Source organism: Nicrophorus vespilloides, unplaced genomic scaffold (genome assembly GCF_001412225.1).
Source record: "Nicrophorus vespilloides isolate i.1.1-1 unplaced genomic scaffold, Nicve_v1.0, whole genome shotgun sequence".
NCBI lineage: Eukaryota > Metazoa > Arthropoda > Insecta > Coleoptera > Silphidae > Nicrophorus > Nicrophorus vespilloides.
In genome coordinates, this window is record NW_017098396.1 from 22,112 (window position 1) to 40,530 (window position 18,419).

General features: G+C 33.2%; 2 protein-coding genes across 2 annotated transcripts; both read left to right on the forward strand.

Moving 5' to 3' along the window:
- The first annotated feature begins 5,066 nt into the window (after positions 1-5,066).
- On the forward strand, positions 5,067-5,594 carry LOC108562328 (protamine-like). Its single transcript, XM_017920619.1, has one exon. The coding sequence runs from the start codon at positions 5,067-5,069 to the stop codon at positions 5,592-5,594; it is 528 nt and encodes a 175-aa protein (XP_017776108.1).
- Positions 5,595-7,918: 2,324 nt separating this feature from the next.
- Positions 7,919-18,300, forward strand: LOC108562335 (integrin alpha-PS1). The gene is made up of 12 exons (XM_017920628.1): positions 7,919-8,033; positions 8,308-8,447; positions 8,543-8,563; positions 14,311-14,581; positions 14,643-14,854; positions 14,993-15,200; positions 15,259-15,780; positions 15,910-16,159; positions 16,237-16,396; positions 16,462-16,616; positions 16,683-16,924; positions 16,985-18,300. The coding sequence occupies exons 1-12, from the start codon at positions 8,002-8,004 to the stop codon at positions 17,880-17,882; spliced, it is 3,111 nt and encodes a 1,036-aa protein (XP_017776117.1). The 5' UTR covers positions 7,919-8,001; the 3' UTR covers positions 17,883-18,300.
- Positions 18,301-18,419: the final 119 nt, after the last annotated feature.

Sequence of the window (18,419 nt, forward strand, 5' to 3'; positions counted from 1 at the left end):
GCAAGCAAGCACTTTTTTCCCTTCGATTACCCAAGAAACGGTTACGAACTGGCTCGAGCATTGGAGAAAAAAAACACGAAACGAAAGGGGGGGGGGCTTTGCACTTCGATATCGACAACGGAAACGTCGAACTGTTTTCTAATTCTATTTTTTTGTTGGCCATTAGTGTGTATGCGTATGTATATATAGATTTAGACCTCCAGATGGGCGCAACAGACCTCGAAATAAACCCTAGATGAGAAAAAAAAAAATGAGCACGCATCAACCCCTTGTGGTTAATTAGCGTTTGGGAATCACGCTTTTCAAGTGGACAGGAAGCGATTCTGGATGAAGTAGTTTCTTTATATAATAATAACGAAGAGAGGAAAAAAAAGAAGAAGATCGGAAGCGACGCGTGCTCGATCTTAAATCGACGGGTATTTTAAGAACTTTTATTGATGCGTGTACGAGCGTTTTAACACCTCGTTATATTTGTAAACAGAAATTATCAATGGGAAGCACACACATCTCTGTATCAGATTGTTGGTTTTATTATAGACTTCCCGGTTCAGGGAGGATGATGAGATTCGAGCATAGAGAAAATGAGAGAGAACTTTCATGAACTGTTCGTTCTTAGCCTCAGGTACAATGAATTCCTTTGTTGGGTCCAGGTAAGAAGGTATCTGGCAGAGATTTATTATCGAGCGAAAGAAGAAGAAGAAAAAAAATCAAATAGAACACGAGAAAACTTCTTTCTTCTCGCTTTGTAGTAAATTCTTCTCCTGCTGATTCCCATCTGAATATTAATAAAATTTCTAGAATTGCTGTCTGGGCTTTCGACGATATATAATGTTTTCGCGCTATTTTTAATTTGGGTCACGACATAAATCCAGAGAGTTTACTATGCGAGTGCAAAAGGCTGCTGCTCCCGCAGCAATTTTCTGATTCTACAGACTGTTTTTCTTTCGGGAAAAACAGGCGAAAACCAAAATCCCCCTTCGACAGTTTTTGGGGAGCGCACAACTGTTCTCTCTTTACATATGAGTCAGACCTTTAATTTTTGTTTTTCGGGGGTGGTTCCACAAATCCGCATTAATTACACCCCTGCATCGAGCGCTCTATGCACTGAAAGGAAATAAAACTGAGGTGGAAGATACGAATATAGATAGAAAATACGGAAAAGGTCAGTAGACTGTTGTCGGCTTTGGCGAAATGCCACGCGAATTTTCGCTTGATTTTAATCAATATTGGGGACGAAAATTGTTTGCACGGTGACGCGAAAAAATGAACTAGATATGATGGATAAATATAGGAGGATTGCTGATAAATTAACCGCTTGAACGGCAATAATAAATCATTGGTAATTCGATAATTCAATAAAAATCAATCAGAGTTCATTTGTTTAATGATGTTTATCGTTTTATACGGGTTCGGTCAATGTTCATTGGCTCAGATCGATCTCTTCTCGTCTCTCCTTCTGTGCCTTTTCCATCTATTCCAATTCGTTTTCAATTTCAACCCCTCTGGGCTGGGAGCGATCAATCAATATGTTGCTCTCTCTTATCCGGCTCATATTTACTCTGCTGACACGAAATTAGATAAAGGCCGTGGTCTTCCTCGTCCTTTCGCTCGATAATGTCCAAAAGCGAAACGGGACAAATCAACACATTCACTTTGATATTGAGTCCTAATATTTCATCTTTTGTGTAAACTTGTTCATTTTTTTTCTCTCTAATTTGATAATGTCCAAAAGTAAAACGAGAATATCAACACATTAAGTTGATACAGATTCTTAATAATTCACTTTAGTTCGTTAATTTGATAAGTCCAAAGTAAAACAAGAAAATGAACACTTTTATGTTGATACAAACTCCTAATAATTCACTTTAGTTTGATAATTTTCAAATGAACAACACTTTAGTTGACACAAACTTCATCACTAAATCATCTTTATGGTTTTCTTAATTTTGTAGTTCAATAATTACATAAAGTCAAACGGGGAAAATTTACACATTCACTTGATATTGAGTCCTAATATTTCATCTTTTGTAAACTTATTCATTTTTTTCTCTCTAATTTGATAATGTCCAAAACTAAAACGAGAAAATCAACACATTTAAGTTGATGCAGATTCTTAATAATTCACTTTAGTTCGTTAATTTGATAAGTCCAAAGTAAAACAAGAAAATGAACACTTTTATGTTGATACAGACTCCTAATAATTCACTTTAGTTTGATAATTTTCAAAAGAACAAGACTTTAGTTGACACAAAATTCATCACTAAATCATCTTTGTGGTTTTCCTTAATTTTATAGTTTAATAATTTCAGAAAGAGAAACGTGGAAAATCTACACATTAACGTTGATGTTGAGTCCTAATATTTCTTCTTTTGTAAACTTGTTCATATTTTTCTTTATAATTTGATAATGTCCAAAAGTAAAACTAGAAAATCAACACTTTTATGTTGATTCAATCTCCTGATAATTCATTTTAGTTCGATAATTTTCAAATTTACAACACTTTAGTTGATACGAACTTCATCACTAAATAATATTTGTAGTTTTCATAATTGTATAGTTCAATAATTTCATAAAGTGAAACGTGGAAAATCTACACATTAACGTTGATATTGAGTCCAAATATTTCATCTTTTGTAAACTTGTTCATATTGATACAGACTCTTGATAATTCACTTTTGTTCAATAATTTTTAAATGAACAACACTTGAACTTCATCACTAATTCCTTCATTGTGATTGTATTCATTCTATAGTTCAATAATTTCATAAATAAGACGGGAAAATGTTCGAATTTCCACTAATTCATCATTTTAATACAATAATTCCATCCAGTAAAATGGCAAAATTCACGAATCACCATTACTTTACTTTTGTGAATTTCTACAATTTTTAGTTTAATAATAAGTAAAATTAAAACTAAAATATAATTTGATACGTATTTTCACTAATTATGATGAAATTTTATAAAAAAAGATAGGGAAAATGTACACATTAGCTTTCGTACGGATTTCCACTAATTCGTCTTAATTTCTTAAACTTAAAACGGAAAATCAATACATATTTCCACTAATTCATCTTTGCTTGACAGTTTTTTTAGTTCAATAATCTCCAATAGAAAAAATTAGTTATGAATTATGAATTTTTACTAATTTTTTTAGTTCAATAATTTCATAAAGTAAAACGTCTAAAATGTACACATTTGCTTTTATTTCGTTTTTAGTTCATTAATTTCTAAAAACAATAAAATAAATACGTTTACTTTGATAGGAATTTCCATTAAATCATCTTTGTTTATAAATTTAAAATAAATCAGTGAAATTGATATAAACATTCATAGTTTTGCCAAAAAATCTATGCATTTTTATTTCAATAATTTCCAAAACGTAAAATCACATTGTTGTAACCTTTCAATAATCCAATTTTGTGAGCATCTTTGAACTTAATATCTTTATATAAAAACTATAACAAATACATTCACATACATACAAATTTCCAATAACTCATTTCAGTAATCTTCTTTATACTTTTATTAAAGGCAAGAAGATAAAATTTGGTTTAATTTTAGTTCAATAATTTCCAAAATCATTGTTACAGGCTTCAAATAATTCAACTTTTTGAGTTTCTTTACACTTTTGCTTCTTAAAATCATAATATAAAAAACTAAATTAATTTATGTAATTTTCATCATAATGTAATTTATTAAAGTCCAAACTGTAAAAATTGCTTAAAATCAACACATCAATGTTAATAATTCATTCAGCTTTAGCAATAATTCATGTTCACGCATTAAATGTTTGCAGCTGTGTCGATGTTCAAGCTTTATTTGGCTGCGTAACTGCATTACTCAAAACTCGCAGCGGTGTGTCTTACGACCGTAATTAAATAACAGCCGTGTTCGTATATTATAACGAACAACTAAATTATATTCCACGTAATAAATCAACGTTTAATTGCTACCACATCGATCCATTTTCAATCCAATTTCATACTCCAGTTAACATTTCAACCACCTACACACTCCAACTTTAACACATCATTAAATACAACAAAAATGTACTAAAAAGGTTATAATGAAATTGACAAAATATACAAATTTACACTCAAATTTTAACTTTTTAAATTATATTAAATTATTAGTTTTCCAATATCTTAGATTTAAAATTTATTGATTTCTATAAGCGACATCTTCAATTCTAATAAATTTCTATTAAGGTCCATACAATTATCATCTCTATTCACGTCTTCTCTTTTGTTAATAATTTATGGGAATTCTACAATAATTAAATTAGTTGAAAATTATTTATGAAATTCCAACGTGTGGCAGGTACCCAAAATCAGAATTAATCACTTGGAACGTACCGAAAATAAATCTTTTCCAATGAAAAATGGTATTTTCTCGTTTACGAACGAAGCGTGTAGTTAGTTAGTTGTATATTTAAACCTCTATTAATAAGAATACGTAACTAGCATTTACTAGAAAGTCTGAACTAAATTTCAAAATCAATTACTTTCCCAATGAATTCGTAAAATAAATTTGAAAATGTTTAGAAATCTACATAATTTTTACATTTTCTAATAGATTTTTGTATATATTTGATTTGTCACTTTTATAAAAATAACTACAAACTTTAACTACAAAAATGTATCTACAATGCTTAAAAAGTAAAGATTCTTGAATTTGTTTTACATGAGGAATTTAGTAGTATTCTTTAATATATCTGCAAGACAACCTTGATGAAATGCAGGAATGGCTCCAAATTGATGCACCTCACGTTTACTGCGAGAAAAGGTTCTTGCATAAAGAATAAACTCAGATTTTTTTCATTTTGTAGAAGATCCAAGTATTACACAAAAATTCAATTTTGTTGCACATTGAGGTCATTGTAAATATGAAATGAAATATTTGAAAAATTGATATTTTTTGTTGTCTGGGTGATGTTGACATCTGTCGAAATGAATAGAATTGAAGTGAAATTGTAGTTTAAACGAAACGTTTGGAATTTAACTGCGTGGGATGTTTTTAATCAAAATTTCTTCGTACATATTTGGACTGCGCGAAAAAACAGGATGAACGGCAGATTCGGATCAAAATCGCAGAGTAGCAATTCCCGAGAGAGGACTCCTACTCATGCAAGTGACCGAGCGACGAAGGCTATCATACGCAAAGACGGTCCAGCCACGAAACTCTCCCAGAATGCGTTCTTCAACTTCCTGAGGGTTTTCCGAAAGAAGCATTCGGGATGGACGTCCACGAAGATCGCCATCGAAGGCGCCCGCAAATGGTGCTCATTGCCGAAGAAGGATAAAGATAGATTCAAAGGTATACCACGAAAGGCTCCGATAAGTAAGATGAGAGAAAACTGTGGCAAGAAGATGAAGAGAAGCTGCGGACGTAAACGAAGGAAGAAAAGCAGTTGCGGTCGCAAGAGGAAGAGCCGCAGCAGCTGCGGCAGGAAGAAGAGAAGACGCAGAAAGAAGTCGAGCTGCGGATGCCCCAAGAAACGACGGAGGAGGAAGAGTCGAGGATGCAAGAAGAAACGCCGCAGGAGGAGCCGAGGATGCAAGAAACCCAAGAGAAGCTGCAGATGTATCTAAATGCCAATTTCGTGTGGACCTTTTGTACCAATAAATATTGTATCTATAATAACCCTCCTTTTCCATCAGCTCGCATTGAATTGTCATGTGTAATTCAGTAGGGGGATGGCGTGAATGGGATTAACCGAGGGTTGGGTTTATGTATGACCATTTCCACCACCCGCATACATCTTCATAAAGCGAATTGCTTTTGCAGCTTTCCTTGACCAAAAAACGCGATCTCGGCTTTCTCAAAATATAAACTGAACTTGAATAGGTGGACTAACGAGGCACTCGTTGGGGGCTCACTCTTTGTCGTGTCGCAATAAATTACAACACACGCCGCCACGTCGACAGAAAGGAACGAAAATCATAAGACGTTTCGTCGTGTTATTATTATTTTTTTCTCTCGAACCGCAATGTGAGCCAAGTTCACGGTTCCTTCTTTTATTTTTACGCATTTCTTTTCCTCTGGCTGCAATTTATTTTTAACTCGTTCTAAGAACCTCGCGCGTTCTCTCGTCTGAAACTTTATCCTTCCTTCTCATTGTCTGCAAAAGATGATATCATCATCATCGTGCAAACAACTTGAAGTTTACGAATTTAATTGTCGAATAGTTCTTCTGCAGTCGCCTTTACGAGTGCGACTTCTTGCGTCGATAAAACGCGAGTTTTGTAGCATCAATAAAACGTATTTATAGCGTCGGGATAAAAACAGTGTAGGAAAAAAATGGAAACTGGAAGAGATATAAGATGCAGAAGATGCTCCGTTGCGCAAAACTTGTTATTGTTTGCGTGGCTCCCTCGAGTGATAAATGGAATCGATTCAATCTCGAATGGTGGAGAAGGAGGGCCAAAGTGGAGGAGATTTATGCTGCACTTCCGGCTGTAACAAATCCTGCAAGTTTACCAATCGATGACATATCGAAAAACACTCTGTCACCATTTATTTGGTAGGCAGGAAGATCTGCTACATTTATTTAGATGAATTGAATTTCCTGCTTCTTTATATTTATCTCTCAAAAACGTTTTTCTTAATATTTACTTCTCAATAAACTTTTCTGAATCATCGTTTTTCCAAGTTTTCTCGTAAAATTGATTCATATCATATTAAAGTATAAAAATACAACAAAATATTTATAGACATCAACAATTTATATCATTTTTTTTTACATTTATTTAGATGAATTGAATTTCCATCCAATTTCTTCTTTACAAAGATTCTTCATTTTTATCTTTGAAAAACATTTTTCTTAATTATTTACTTCTCAATAAACGTTTCTGAATCATCGTTTTTCCAAGTTTTCTCATAAAATTGATTCATATCACATTAAAGTATAAAAAACAACAAAATATGTACAGACATCAACAATTTATATCATTTTTTTTTACATTTATTTAGATGAATTGAATTTCCATCCAATTTCTTCTTTACAAAGATTTTTCATTTTTATCTTTGAAAAACATTTTTCTTAATTATTTACCTCTCAATAAACTTGTCTGAATCATATTTCTTCCAAGTTTTCTTATAATAATGATTCATATCACATTCAAATATAAAAATACAACAAAATATGAATAAACAGCAGCAATTAAAAAAAATATGCTTAAATCATTTTATATTTCTCACTGCACAATTTTCTAATGAATTAAACTTATCTTGTTTTCTTAAATCTTCTATATTTATTTAGATTAATATTTTTACTACCACCTGTTTATACAGCTTCTCTGAATATAGCTTCTATATTTCTATCTCTTCTGAATCATCGCAAAACTAATAGAACTTAAGCCTGTGACGCATTCAAGAATTTCATCTTAATTTTACTATTTTCGCCACAAAAGTGAGTCAAACTACATTGTTAAAGTGTGACAAAATGATACAGAGTCAAATAGGAGAAATTAGATAAAAATAATATTAGATTACTCAATCGTGTAAAGAATAATACAAAATCTACACAATAATAATTTTAACTTAAGATGACATTCACGAAAACCAATACAAATTAGTCTGTATTAAGTAACAATTTTAACGAATAATGCATAAATTGTTATTTTTCAATATTATTTATGAAAAATTAATGAACATCTGCGTTCATAATTAAATAAAAATATGAATCGATATACTATTTTTAATGGTAATCTGTTCACAATTAACATTATCTAGGCTTTTAGTTTATCTGTGATGCTCTCACTTTCACGTGGCCATCTGCTTACAGAATTTATTTTAAATAAACCAAACGCAAAGATTTCCAAAATAAATCAACGATAATGCAATAATTTAGAAGATCAAAAGCTGAAAACGTGGCACATCTAATTTTAAATTTTTCTCTTTTTCCAGGTTACTAGTCGGAGCGCCTTTAGGGAACAACATCCAGCCGGAAACGAATCGATCCGGCGCATTGTTCAAGTGCCCTTTAACCAGAGACCCATGCATCCAGGTGTCCACGGATGGATACAGACGTAAGTTCCGAAATAACCACAATCCACATTCTATTATACCAGAAAAGGCTCAATTGAAAACAACTGTAAAAAGAAGTAATAAACCAAAAAGCATGTAATATTCATGCAGCAACCATCGAATTTAATTGCTCCATCCACGTAGAGCGCGTGGGTGGTTCAATTGTTTACAATGCGAGTCTTCCCCGGCGTCCACTTTCCTTCAATCCTTCAAAATCGTTACATTTAAGTGCACTGTATATTATATAAACTATGATTTGAACATTGTTCCCTTTAGATACTACGTAGAAGACATTCTGTGTGTGTGTGTTAGAAGGACCCCCAACAAAAAAAAAATAGCAAATTGTCTTGTCTTCGTTGTCCAGAGTCCAGTACTTTTTTTTTTTGTTTTTGTTTTTGTTAATTTGTCGACGTGCTGTAATTATTTTTGTTATCTCCTTTATTTTCTGTATTGATGTATTTTTTTTTGTGTTTTTTTTTTCTATTGTTTTTTCGGGGGGCCTCTCGTCCAGTGGCGTCCGGTCTATATAAGTGTAAGTGGTCTTAAGAGAGCCGTAAACTTGGTCAAGAAAACCCAAGTTTTTTCCCTTTCTTTCTATACTTTTTTTTCGTTTGTTTCGGCAAGTTTGATTGCGCAGAAAAAAAAACAAGATTTTCACTCATAAATTTGACCTCTGTTTTTTTTTTCTCTCTCTTTGCTCTAACACCTAAAAAAAAACAACTTAACCCCGAGGATCATTGCATGCTGTCTGTACGTTCTTTGTTTGGTGTTTTCTGCACGTTTACTAAACTCGAAAAAAATATACGCTTGAGCTTCGCTTTTGCATGAACATATATACGTCTTCGCTTTTATTTTTTTGGTTTTTGGTTTGTTAACAAAGATTGAAGACAATGGCGTCTCTTCGTGGCTTTTGTATATATGCTTTGTATATAGATTTCGTGGAGCGACGACCTCGTAAACACACGGCTCAGAGAGATGCGAGAATCTTCGTCATCTATGCGAAAGCGCAGCATCTCTCGCATTCCGTTTATTTACGAATTTTTTTTTTATAAACTCCCAATTTGTTATTAAGCATAAACAATCTTGCAATTTAAAATAGTAAATGTTTCACGTTCACAACCAAAAAGGCACAAATAATAAATAGATCTCGAGATTTAAACAAAAAGAAATGCATGATATTAGACGAGAATAAAATTAATTAATCGAGTGGGTAAACAATTTAATTAATCAAATTAATAACATAACTCCCGAGTGGACTTAATCTTCGAATTTAGGCCATGTTACTACGATTTTTTTGTATCCGATCATTCCATGGTAGCGAAATACTGCGTCGTGTCAAAGGTCGCGTGACCTTTCCTTTTTTTTATATGATTACGATGATTTTGTCACACTTTTTGCTGTCGCATTTGTATAATAATGAATTATTTGGAGCGTGATGTTTTCTGCTGGAAATATGGTACATTTTGGTGTGTGCTAATTCAAGAACTATCTGGAAATAACGAAGGCGCCTAAACGTGCTTCGCTCGATTTATTCCGTCTTTTAGCGACCGTGGATCATCGTATAATTAGTGCTGAGATGTCAAAACTGCGGCCGTTTGCGTTTCCAATTCGTGTGCGTCCGTCGCTTTTACTGCTGCACAAAGCGCAACCCAAATATTGATTCCTCCACTCTCACAATGATGGACTAGTAAATACACTGCATAATCCATCGTCAAGTTATAATTGATCGGACGGAACAAGAGGGAGTCTTTCGAAATAATAGGATTCAATGATCTGTTGCAATATTCAACAATAGGACTTCCTCTATTTTTTTGTATTACATGATTACACATAGATTTTGTAGTAGTCCTATACTTCCTATAGAAACTACAACAGTGTTGAACCATTGAAAATTTAGATATTTACCATTATTCTATCCTTTATTTAATTATTATTCAATGTTAATAGAAAATGGTAATAATTTCTACAATTCCGAACTTTTATCTTCGAAAATTTAAAATAAAATAGTGTTTTTCTTTATATCTACGTTATAATTTCTCAACAACATATAAAAAGTATACTTCAACGCAATAACTTTGTTTCATAGAAAGTTTATTGTAATTTGTCCGGCAGAAACTTCAATAGTTTTGAACTTCTACAACTTCAATATTTTTTTGCAATAAATCTCAGAAATTACAAAAGTTTAGATTCTTTTCAAACTTTAATTTAAATAATAATGGATTTGAAGTCTTAACGTTGAGTATTTTTACGAATTTTCAAAGAATATATAATTCTCTTTGAGATGCACAACAAAATCTTTTACAATTGAAGAAAATACTTTTTGCTTTATTTACAAGTCTTATTAATTGCATAATTTCAATCAAAAAGATATGTGTTTTACTTCAATATCTTCAAAATTGTTGATATCAACTTTAATAAATTTATAATTTACAAACAAGTAAATTCTTTGATATCAATGAAAATTTAATCAAATATAATTAATTTTCTATTAAAACGTAAACATATAAAATAATTTCATTAATATTTATTCTACTTTCTCCTTGATAAAAGTGATGATGTTAAAAAGTGATGAGTAACTTTGTTAACTGATTTTTTTTTAATATTCCTTATCTCACATTCTTAGCCTCAAATCCATTAATCCCCAGTTAACTCTAATGACAAACCAGGTGCATCCTTACTTGTAAAAGCAGAGAAGACACTTTCTTATCTTACATATTCTGAATTACTCAAAAAAATAAACTGAAGTAATCATATTTCATATCTGAACGTCACGAGGATGTAATAAAAAGGCGGCTGTAAATCACGGATTACGTAACCGACTGAAACGAATTTTATTATTTCTTGTATCTTGTACGCATTTCCATGTATTCATCTTCAACAGTATTTTCGGATTAGACATATATTCTGATTCAAATTGTTACCAATGCATAAAAGGTTGAGTCTATCCCCTTTTTTTTTATTTTTTTCTCACTGCTTAAACTTCAAAATATTAGGTTTCACTGTCTGTTGTGTTATATTAAAGGAAGACGCTTTCAGAGATATTTCAATGGTTCTTCATTCAAGTGCAAAAGGAAGACGATTCTATGAGAATCGCGCTAATATCGGTACGATGAAAGAAGAAATTTGAAACTTGAAAAAGGAAGTACAGCTGTTTGATTGAGGTTTTTGTTAAATTGAATAATATTTGAAGATTGTTAGGATATAAAAAGGCTTTAGTAGCTTTAGTTTTTAAAGTTAAATTGAAATTTTATTATAACAATTTAAAAATTAGTTAGTAAAAATTTGATGGAAGAAGAAATTTAATACTTGAATAAAAAAGGAGTAAAACTGAAATTGCAACATAATTATAGTAATTTCTTCAAAAAGTTTAAAATCGAAAAGTACGAAATACATTAGTTAGTAAAAATTGATGTATTGAACATAATTGTAACAATATTTACTGAAACAATTTAACAATTTCATAAAATATGCACAGAGTGTGAGTTAAAATCTAAAATATTATGTAACATTTAACAATTTGAGCACTATTATGATAGGGTTTTTAAGGATTATAACAATATAATATAAAATATGAATTAAATTTGTAAGTGAAAATTGATGGTTTGAACAATTTTCGAACATTGCAACAATTAAACAATTTTATTTGAGTAAATTGTAAGTTAAAATTGATTTTTTTAAACAATTTTTGTACATAATTGTAAGAATTAAACAATTAAAGAAAATCATAAAATGTGCAGACTAAACAGTGTTAATTAAAATGTAAAAGTTTATGTAAAATTTCAATTTTGAAAGCTTAAAATATAATAATAAAGTGTGTAACACAATTTCTTATGTTAAAATTGATTTTTTGAACAATTTTTGTACATAATTGTAAGAATTAAACAATTAAAGAAATTGATAAAATGTGCAGACTAAACAGTGTTAATTAAAATGTAAAAGTTTATATAAAATTTCAATTTTGGAAGCTTAAAATATAATAATAAAGTGTGTAACACAATTTATTAAGTTAAAATAGATTTTTTGAACAAGTTTTGTACATAATTGAAAGAATTAATCAATTAAAATAATCATAAAATGTGCAGACTGAAAAGTGCGAATTAAAAATGTAAAAGTTTATATAACATTTAAAAAAAATTGAGCTCTATAATATTATGAGAGGTTTTTGAAGGATTGTAGCAAATATTTTTAAAGTAAAATTTAACTTTTGAACACTTAAAATATATACTAATAAAGTGTGAAACATAATTGTAACAATTTCTTAAGTAAAAATTGAATTTTTGAACATTTTTTGAAGATAATTGTAAGAATATTTACTGCGACAATTAAACAATTTCATTTGAATTAAAATTTAAGTTTTGAACACTTAAAATATATACTAATAAACTGTGAAACATAATTGTAACAATTTCTTACGTAAAAATTGAATTTTTGAACATTTTTTGAATATGATTGTAACAATATTTACTGCAACAATTAAACAATTTCATAAAATATTCACAGACTAAAATGTGTGAATTTAAATGGAAAAGTTTATGCAACATTTGAAAATGTAAGCTATGTAGGCTTTTAAAGTAAAATTTAATAGAATGGAATAAAATTTGAAATAATACAAAATATCAGATAACAGTTTAAGGAAAACTTGAAAATTTCATCACAATTTTGTTTAAAGATTGTAGCTAAAGTATGTATTTTGAGTGTAAAACAAATAGATGGTTGTGCAATTAGAAACTCGTTGTTTTCAGCTCCACAAAACACGCGTTAACCGGTTATTATTAATCTGCAAAATGGATTCGCGAGAAACGCTGAAAGTTCTCTTTTCCTCTCTGTCTCTCTGCATACAATTAAAATAATAGGTCCCAGGCCTTTGCGGAATGCAAGTAGGAGTAGTATCTCCAGTTTACTGCACCATTACTTATATTTATCGCTCTTTGTTATATAGCTACCAACCACTAAACCTATTAATACGAGCTGGTGTTTCCAATTAGACGTAATTACGCAACAGTTCTTTGTTTGTTTCGTTTTTCTTTCGTCTCACGAGGGTGAAGTTTCCACAACATTTGTGAAACATATTTAACAAAAAATTATGTAACAGAAAATGTATTTAAAACGCATTTTACTTTGCGACAATGGAATGATTCGGAATTAAAAAAAAAATATTAAATAATCAATTGAAGTAATCTCATTAATAAGTGATAGAAATAACCAAAATATATAATTTAGAGTTGGGATTCAAATAACTATTAAGCAAATCCCGTTGTTTCGTTAATTTATAATTTACTATAATATCATAACTATCGAATAAAACAATAATTCAAATTAATAATAACAGTAATATAATATAATAATAATTTATTTTTGTTACATTGGTGTATGGCTAATTAAAAAAAAAACAAACAACATACAAATTTAATCGTTGACGATTTTGGTGAGTCCAAAATTTTCACAACAAACAATCGCCTCACCGATTTCTCAATTTTTTAATTTATTTGTTTAACATTTTTCATTCTTGCATTAATGAATTAATAATAATATTATTAATAATAATAACAACAGAGCGAAGAAGATTCTATAAAAAGAAACGATCAGATTGTGAAATAAAGTGACCACTTTCGGAGCATTCGAGTGCCTCAAGAGGAGAGCGCGTGGTTTAATGGAAGAGTGCCTTTCGTATAAACAGTTTCGTTGTTGTTGTTGTTGTTCTTGTTTTGTTGTTTCTTATTTTATTATATATGATTTTTTACATCTCCTTGATTAATTAATTGTGTTTTATTTGTCTTTTTAGGCGATTCTCATATTTTTTTTTTGTTTATATATATATATATTTATATTTGTTTTGCTTCTTGCAGTTTTTTTTTTGATTTATTTATTTACATTTTTTTGATACAGCATTTTGTTTTATTTATTTTACTAACCAAGTTTACACTGCGGCTCTTGCATTCGCGCACTTGTTCAGCGAATGTAAATGAAAAGAGGAGAAGAAGTTTTTGCGAAGAAATGCAACTGGATTTAACCCCGAGTGCAGGAGCTGCGGCTGCGATAAAGAGTGGCATTTATGAAAGGCGCGCATATATGCAATCTCCTCCTGTTTGTTTCTCGCTCCACATAGATAAAACAACTTATTTATTTATTTTTCAAATTTTCTTTGTTCTTCGTGCAAGTAGTAATAATAATAATAATAATAAAGATGCCGGTTAAATATTTACGGAGCGAGGAACGAACGGCGGTGCGTTGATTTAACGACGACGTGAAAGTAATCTTGAACTGGATTGTTTTGCGCAGCGAAAGAGTTTGATTACGATGACTACGAGAGCGAGGGTGAAGATGAGCAGCTGAAGCCACCTGGAAACAACGAGATCAAGAACGGGCAATGGTTGGGTGTTGCTGTTAAGTCGCAAGGACCGAAGGGGAAGGTGATGGTCTGCGCCCACAGGTACATCAAGGGTAACAATCTGAAGGAGGTGCAGCACGGATTGGGATTGTGCTATTCGCTGCATAGTAATTTGGAGTGGGATGCTGTTTGGGAGCCGTGCGAGGGCAGAGAGATGTCTTCGTGAGTTCGATAACTTGATGAAAATCAAAGAGTTGTTTCTTAATTTATGATGCATTTGCAGACAACACGAGCAATTCGGTTATTGCCAAGCCGGCACCAGTTTGAATCTTCTGCCTGATGGCACTGCTCTGATCGGTTCTCCTGGTCCTTACACTTGGAGAGGTACCATGTTTGTGGTTTCGGTAGTTGGAGAGTTTCTCGAGCGCGACAAGAACTACTATCTCGGAAATCTCACCAACACCCCAGAACCTATCGACAAATACAGTTACTTAGGTGAGTTTTATCAAAATTATTTCAAAGTAGAAATTAATGTGGCTGCAATCACCTGGAGAAGTTGTAGTTACTCATAGTTATGCAGTTTAAAATCGTGTGCCTCAAAGATGAATTATTCTATAAAGCTATGATTTTTAGGTATGAGTGTAACGGCGGGGAACTTCTTCAATAAAACTCTTAAGCACTACGTGTCTGGAGCGCCGAGGGCCAACCACAAAGGAGCGGTTTACTTCTTCACGAGGATTTCATCAGGAGTGACGATGCCAGTGGGCCTGATCATCGATGGCAAACAATTCGCCTCCAATTTCGGCTACGAACTTTTGACCGCCGATCTGAACAACGACGGGTAAAATCCTAATAAAATTATCGATTCCTTTTTATAGCCAATTTTTTTCTTTGAGTAGATACGATGATCTTATGGTGGCCGCACCTTTCTACTACAATAACACGCACGGCGGAGCAGTCTACGTTTATTATAACTTGAGGAAATGCTTCGAGAAGGGTCACGAATGCGAACCGGACCTCCAGCTCACCGGCACGTTAGAGTCAAGGTTTGGGTTCTCGATGACGACTTTGGGTGATATCAATCACGATGGGTACGTGGATGTGGCCATCGGGGCTCCGTACACTCAACCCAACGGCGCGATTTACATCTACTTGGGTGGCGAAAACGGCCTCAATCCCGAGTACTCGCAGATGATCCAAGTGAAAGGACCGAAGACCGTCGGGTATTCTTTAAGCGGTGGTATGGATATGGACGACAACGATTATCCGGACCTTCTGACCGGCGCCTACGAATCCGACAAAGTGATCCTCTTCAAGGCTCGATCCATTATTCATATCGACATCGAAGTTCGCGGCGAAGAGAGATTTAACATCGATCCGAACGGCGGCTGCCCGCACGGCAGCAACAGGAACAGAACATGGTAACTTGTTACAACATAATGAATAATTTAAGATTGTAAACTCAGCGAAGAGTGCTTATATTATTGTATTAAGTGTTGGCAAAACTGCTCGAAGAAGAAATAAGTTTTCACCGAATTGATTCGTTTCAGCTTCTCGTTCGAAACGTGCTTCAAACTGAAGAGACCGAAAAATTATGGTCAAGAAATCCGCGTGAAACTGTTCATAGAAGCGGACGTGGATAAAGCGAATGGAAAATTCGCGAGAGTAAGATTCGACGGATTATCCGAGGGTCCGACGAACGTGAGCTACATCACCTGGCACAACAGACCTGGTTACCAATGCAGCAATCACGTCATGATCATCAAAGAAAATATCCGAGATATACTTTCTCCTATTATGGTAACTCAATCCTTCTCGTATGAGGAATGCTTCGTATTAATCACATTCTCGTTTTTCTTTCCTCTTTTTTTTTATAGTTCCGCATGAATTACACTCTGGTGAACGATGAACCGATGGCTCCCATCCTCAATAAAACCTCTTTGACTAAATTCAAAGCCACATTCCAGAAGGACTGCGGAACAGACGACATCTGCGAGAGCAACATGATCCTCAAGGCCAACCTTCCACTACTCACTGGTAATAATCACATTTACAATATTTAATAAACATGTAAATTTTTGTTATAATTTTTCGTTTTTCAGAAATTGGAAACAACCGTTACTCCTTGAACTTGGGCTCCGCTGATGAACTGAATTTCAAAGTAACGGTCAAAAACAGCGGAGAATCAGCGTACGAAGCTCAACTCTTCGTCGTCCATCCTTCGGCTCTCAGTTACATAGCTTTGAACAAGAAATCGGTAATTATTTATTTGCACGACAATCGAGGACATGTATAGAGTGAATGGGATTTTGTATTTTCGCAGAGCGACATAATATGCAATTACCACAACGACACGATCGTGAGCTGCACTCTGGGCAATCCGTTCCCGAAGAACAAGACCGCGGAGTTCAGTTTGCGCTTCGAGAGCAAAGTCAGCAAAATCGGTAACGAGAAGGAGTTGAATTTCATGGCCTTCGTTAATTCCACCTCGAAGGAGAAGTCCAAGCAGACCAAAGTCAATATTAGCGTCGAAGTTAAAAAGAAAGCGGAAGTGAAAATCGATAGGTAAATAATTTATTCTATTTTAAAGTAAATACTTAATTGTATTATTTGATTTCCTTGCAGTGCTTCCACTTCTTACGTTTTATTCGGTGGTCCGGTTAAGGGAGAATCTGCGATTCAGTACTTCGATGAGATTGGAACTAGAGTGTGGCATACTTACCTGGTCATCAATGAAGGTCCTTACGCTGTGGACAACTTGAAGGTGAATATTCAGTGGCCTTTGCAAGTGGAGAGCGGCACGCCCGAAGGAAAGTGGTTGCTCTATCTGGAGGGTAATCCGACGATCGAATACGATGGGAACATTCCGACAGATTCCTGCTACATCAAATTACCTTTCATCGCCAACGAACTGAACATCACCGATCGTCTGGGATCATCCGAAGCTCCGCCGGAAAATCTAATTTTCCCCAATATAGAGCCGCAGTCTTTGGTGCTCGGACGGTACAGAAGGAGACGCGAGCTGGAGTTTCCTGCGACGTCGGAAAAATTAACAAGCGACGACGGAAAACGAAACGTCTTAACATTAGATTGTGAATCCGGTACGGCGAAGTGCGCCAACATCGAATGCATCCTGAAGAAGGTTAACAAAGATAACTCTGCGACTATTAAGATAAAGGCTAGGATATGGAACTCGACTCTTGTGGAGAACTACAGTAAATTGGATTCTGTGAAGATCGTCTCCAGCGCAAGAATCTACGTCCCGGATGACGTGGAGCAGGACGACACGAACGACGACGAAAGAAGAGCGGAAACGTCGTGCTTCCCAGAGAACACCGATCAGAATACTTCAGTGCAGATTTGGCTGATCATTGTGTCCGTTGTGGTCGGAGTGATCGTGCTCCTCCTCATCATCTTCATACTGTACAAATGCGGATTCTTCAAGAGGAATCGCGTCGACGATCACACCTTGTCTGGGAACCTGATGAAAGTGGGCGAGTCGGAGAATCTGCTGAATCGTTGAGAGTCCGCTGTGATAGCATATGAATGCTTCTGCTGGTGAAAGGAAGATTTTCGCTCTTTACACGGAAATATATTTAAGTGATTGAAAACGAAACTTTTGTACATATACAAATCAGTTCACTGCCTCTTCTAAATTTAAGACAATTTGTACTTAGATTACTTTTTAATTTTGTGTAAATATTGTATTTATGATTGTTGTAAATAGTACGATTATTATTTTTTTTAAATATCAATTATATATTTATCGTATAACATTCTATCAATCTTCCGTATTCTTGGGAAGACTGTTTTAAGTGGAAATTATTTATTTAAAAGCGAAACTGCTGCAAGCGCTTAATTTACATATAAACTTGCAGCACTTTCGATTATTGCAGCTGATTTTTTTTTTTATAATTGCTCTAGAAACTTATACTTATAAAGAACGAACATTTTTGGTAATATTATTTAAATAAAAATAAATTTACGAATTAAATATAAAAATCTCTTTATTGTACTCTTTCATCCTAGAATATGTTTATAATATAAAATCTGGTAATAA

Coding starts and splice junctions, on each gene's coding strand:
- LOC108562328 (XM_017920619.1), top strand. CDS start 5,067: ATGAACGGCAGATTCGGATCAAAATCGCAGAGTAGCAATTCCCGAGAG.
- LOC108562335 (XM_017920628.1), top strand. CDS start 8,002: ATGCATCCAGGTGTCCACGGATGGATACAGAC. Junction 15,781..15,909: donor AGCAACAGGAACAGAACATG/GTAACTTGTTAC, acceptor GATTCGTTTCAG/CTTCTCGTTCGAAACGTGCT. Junction 16,160..16,236: donor ATATACTTTCTCCTATTATG/GTAACTCAATCC, acceptor TTTTTTTTATAG/TTCCGCATGAATTACACTCT.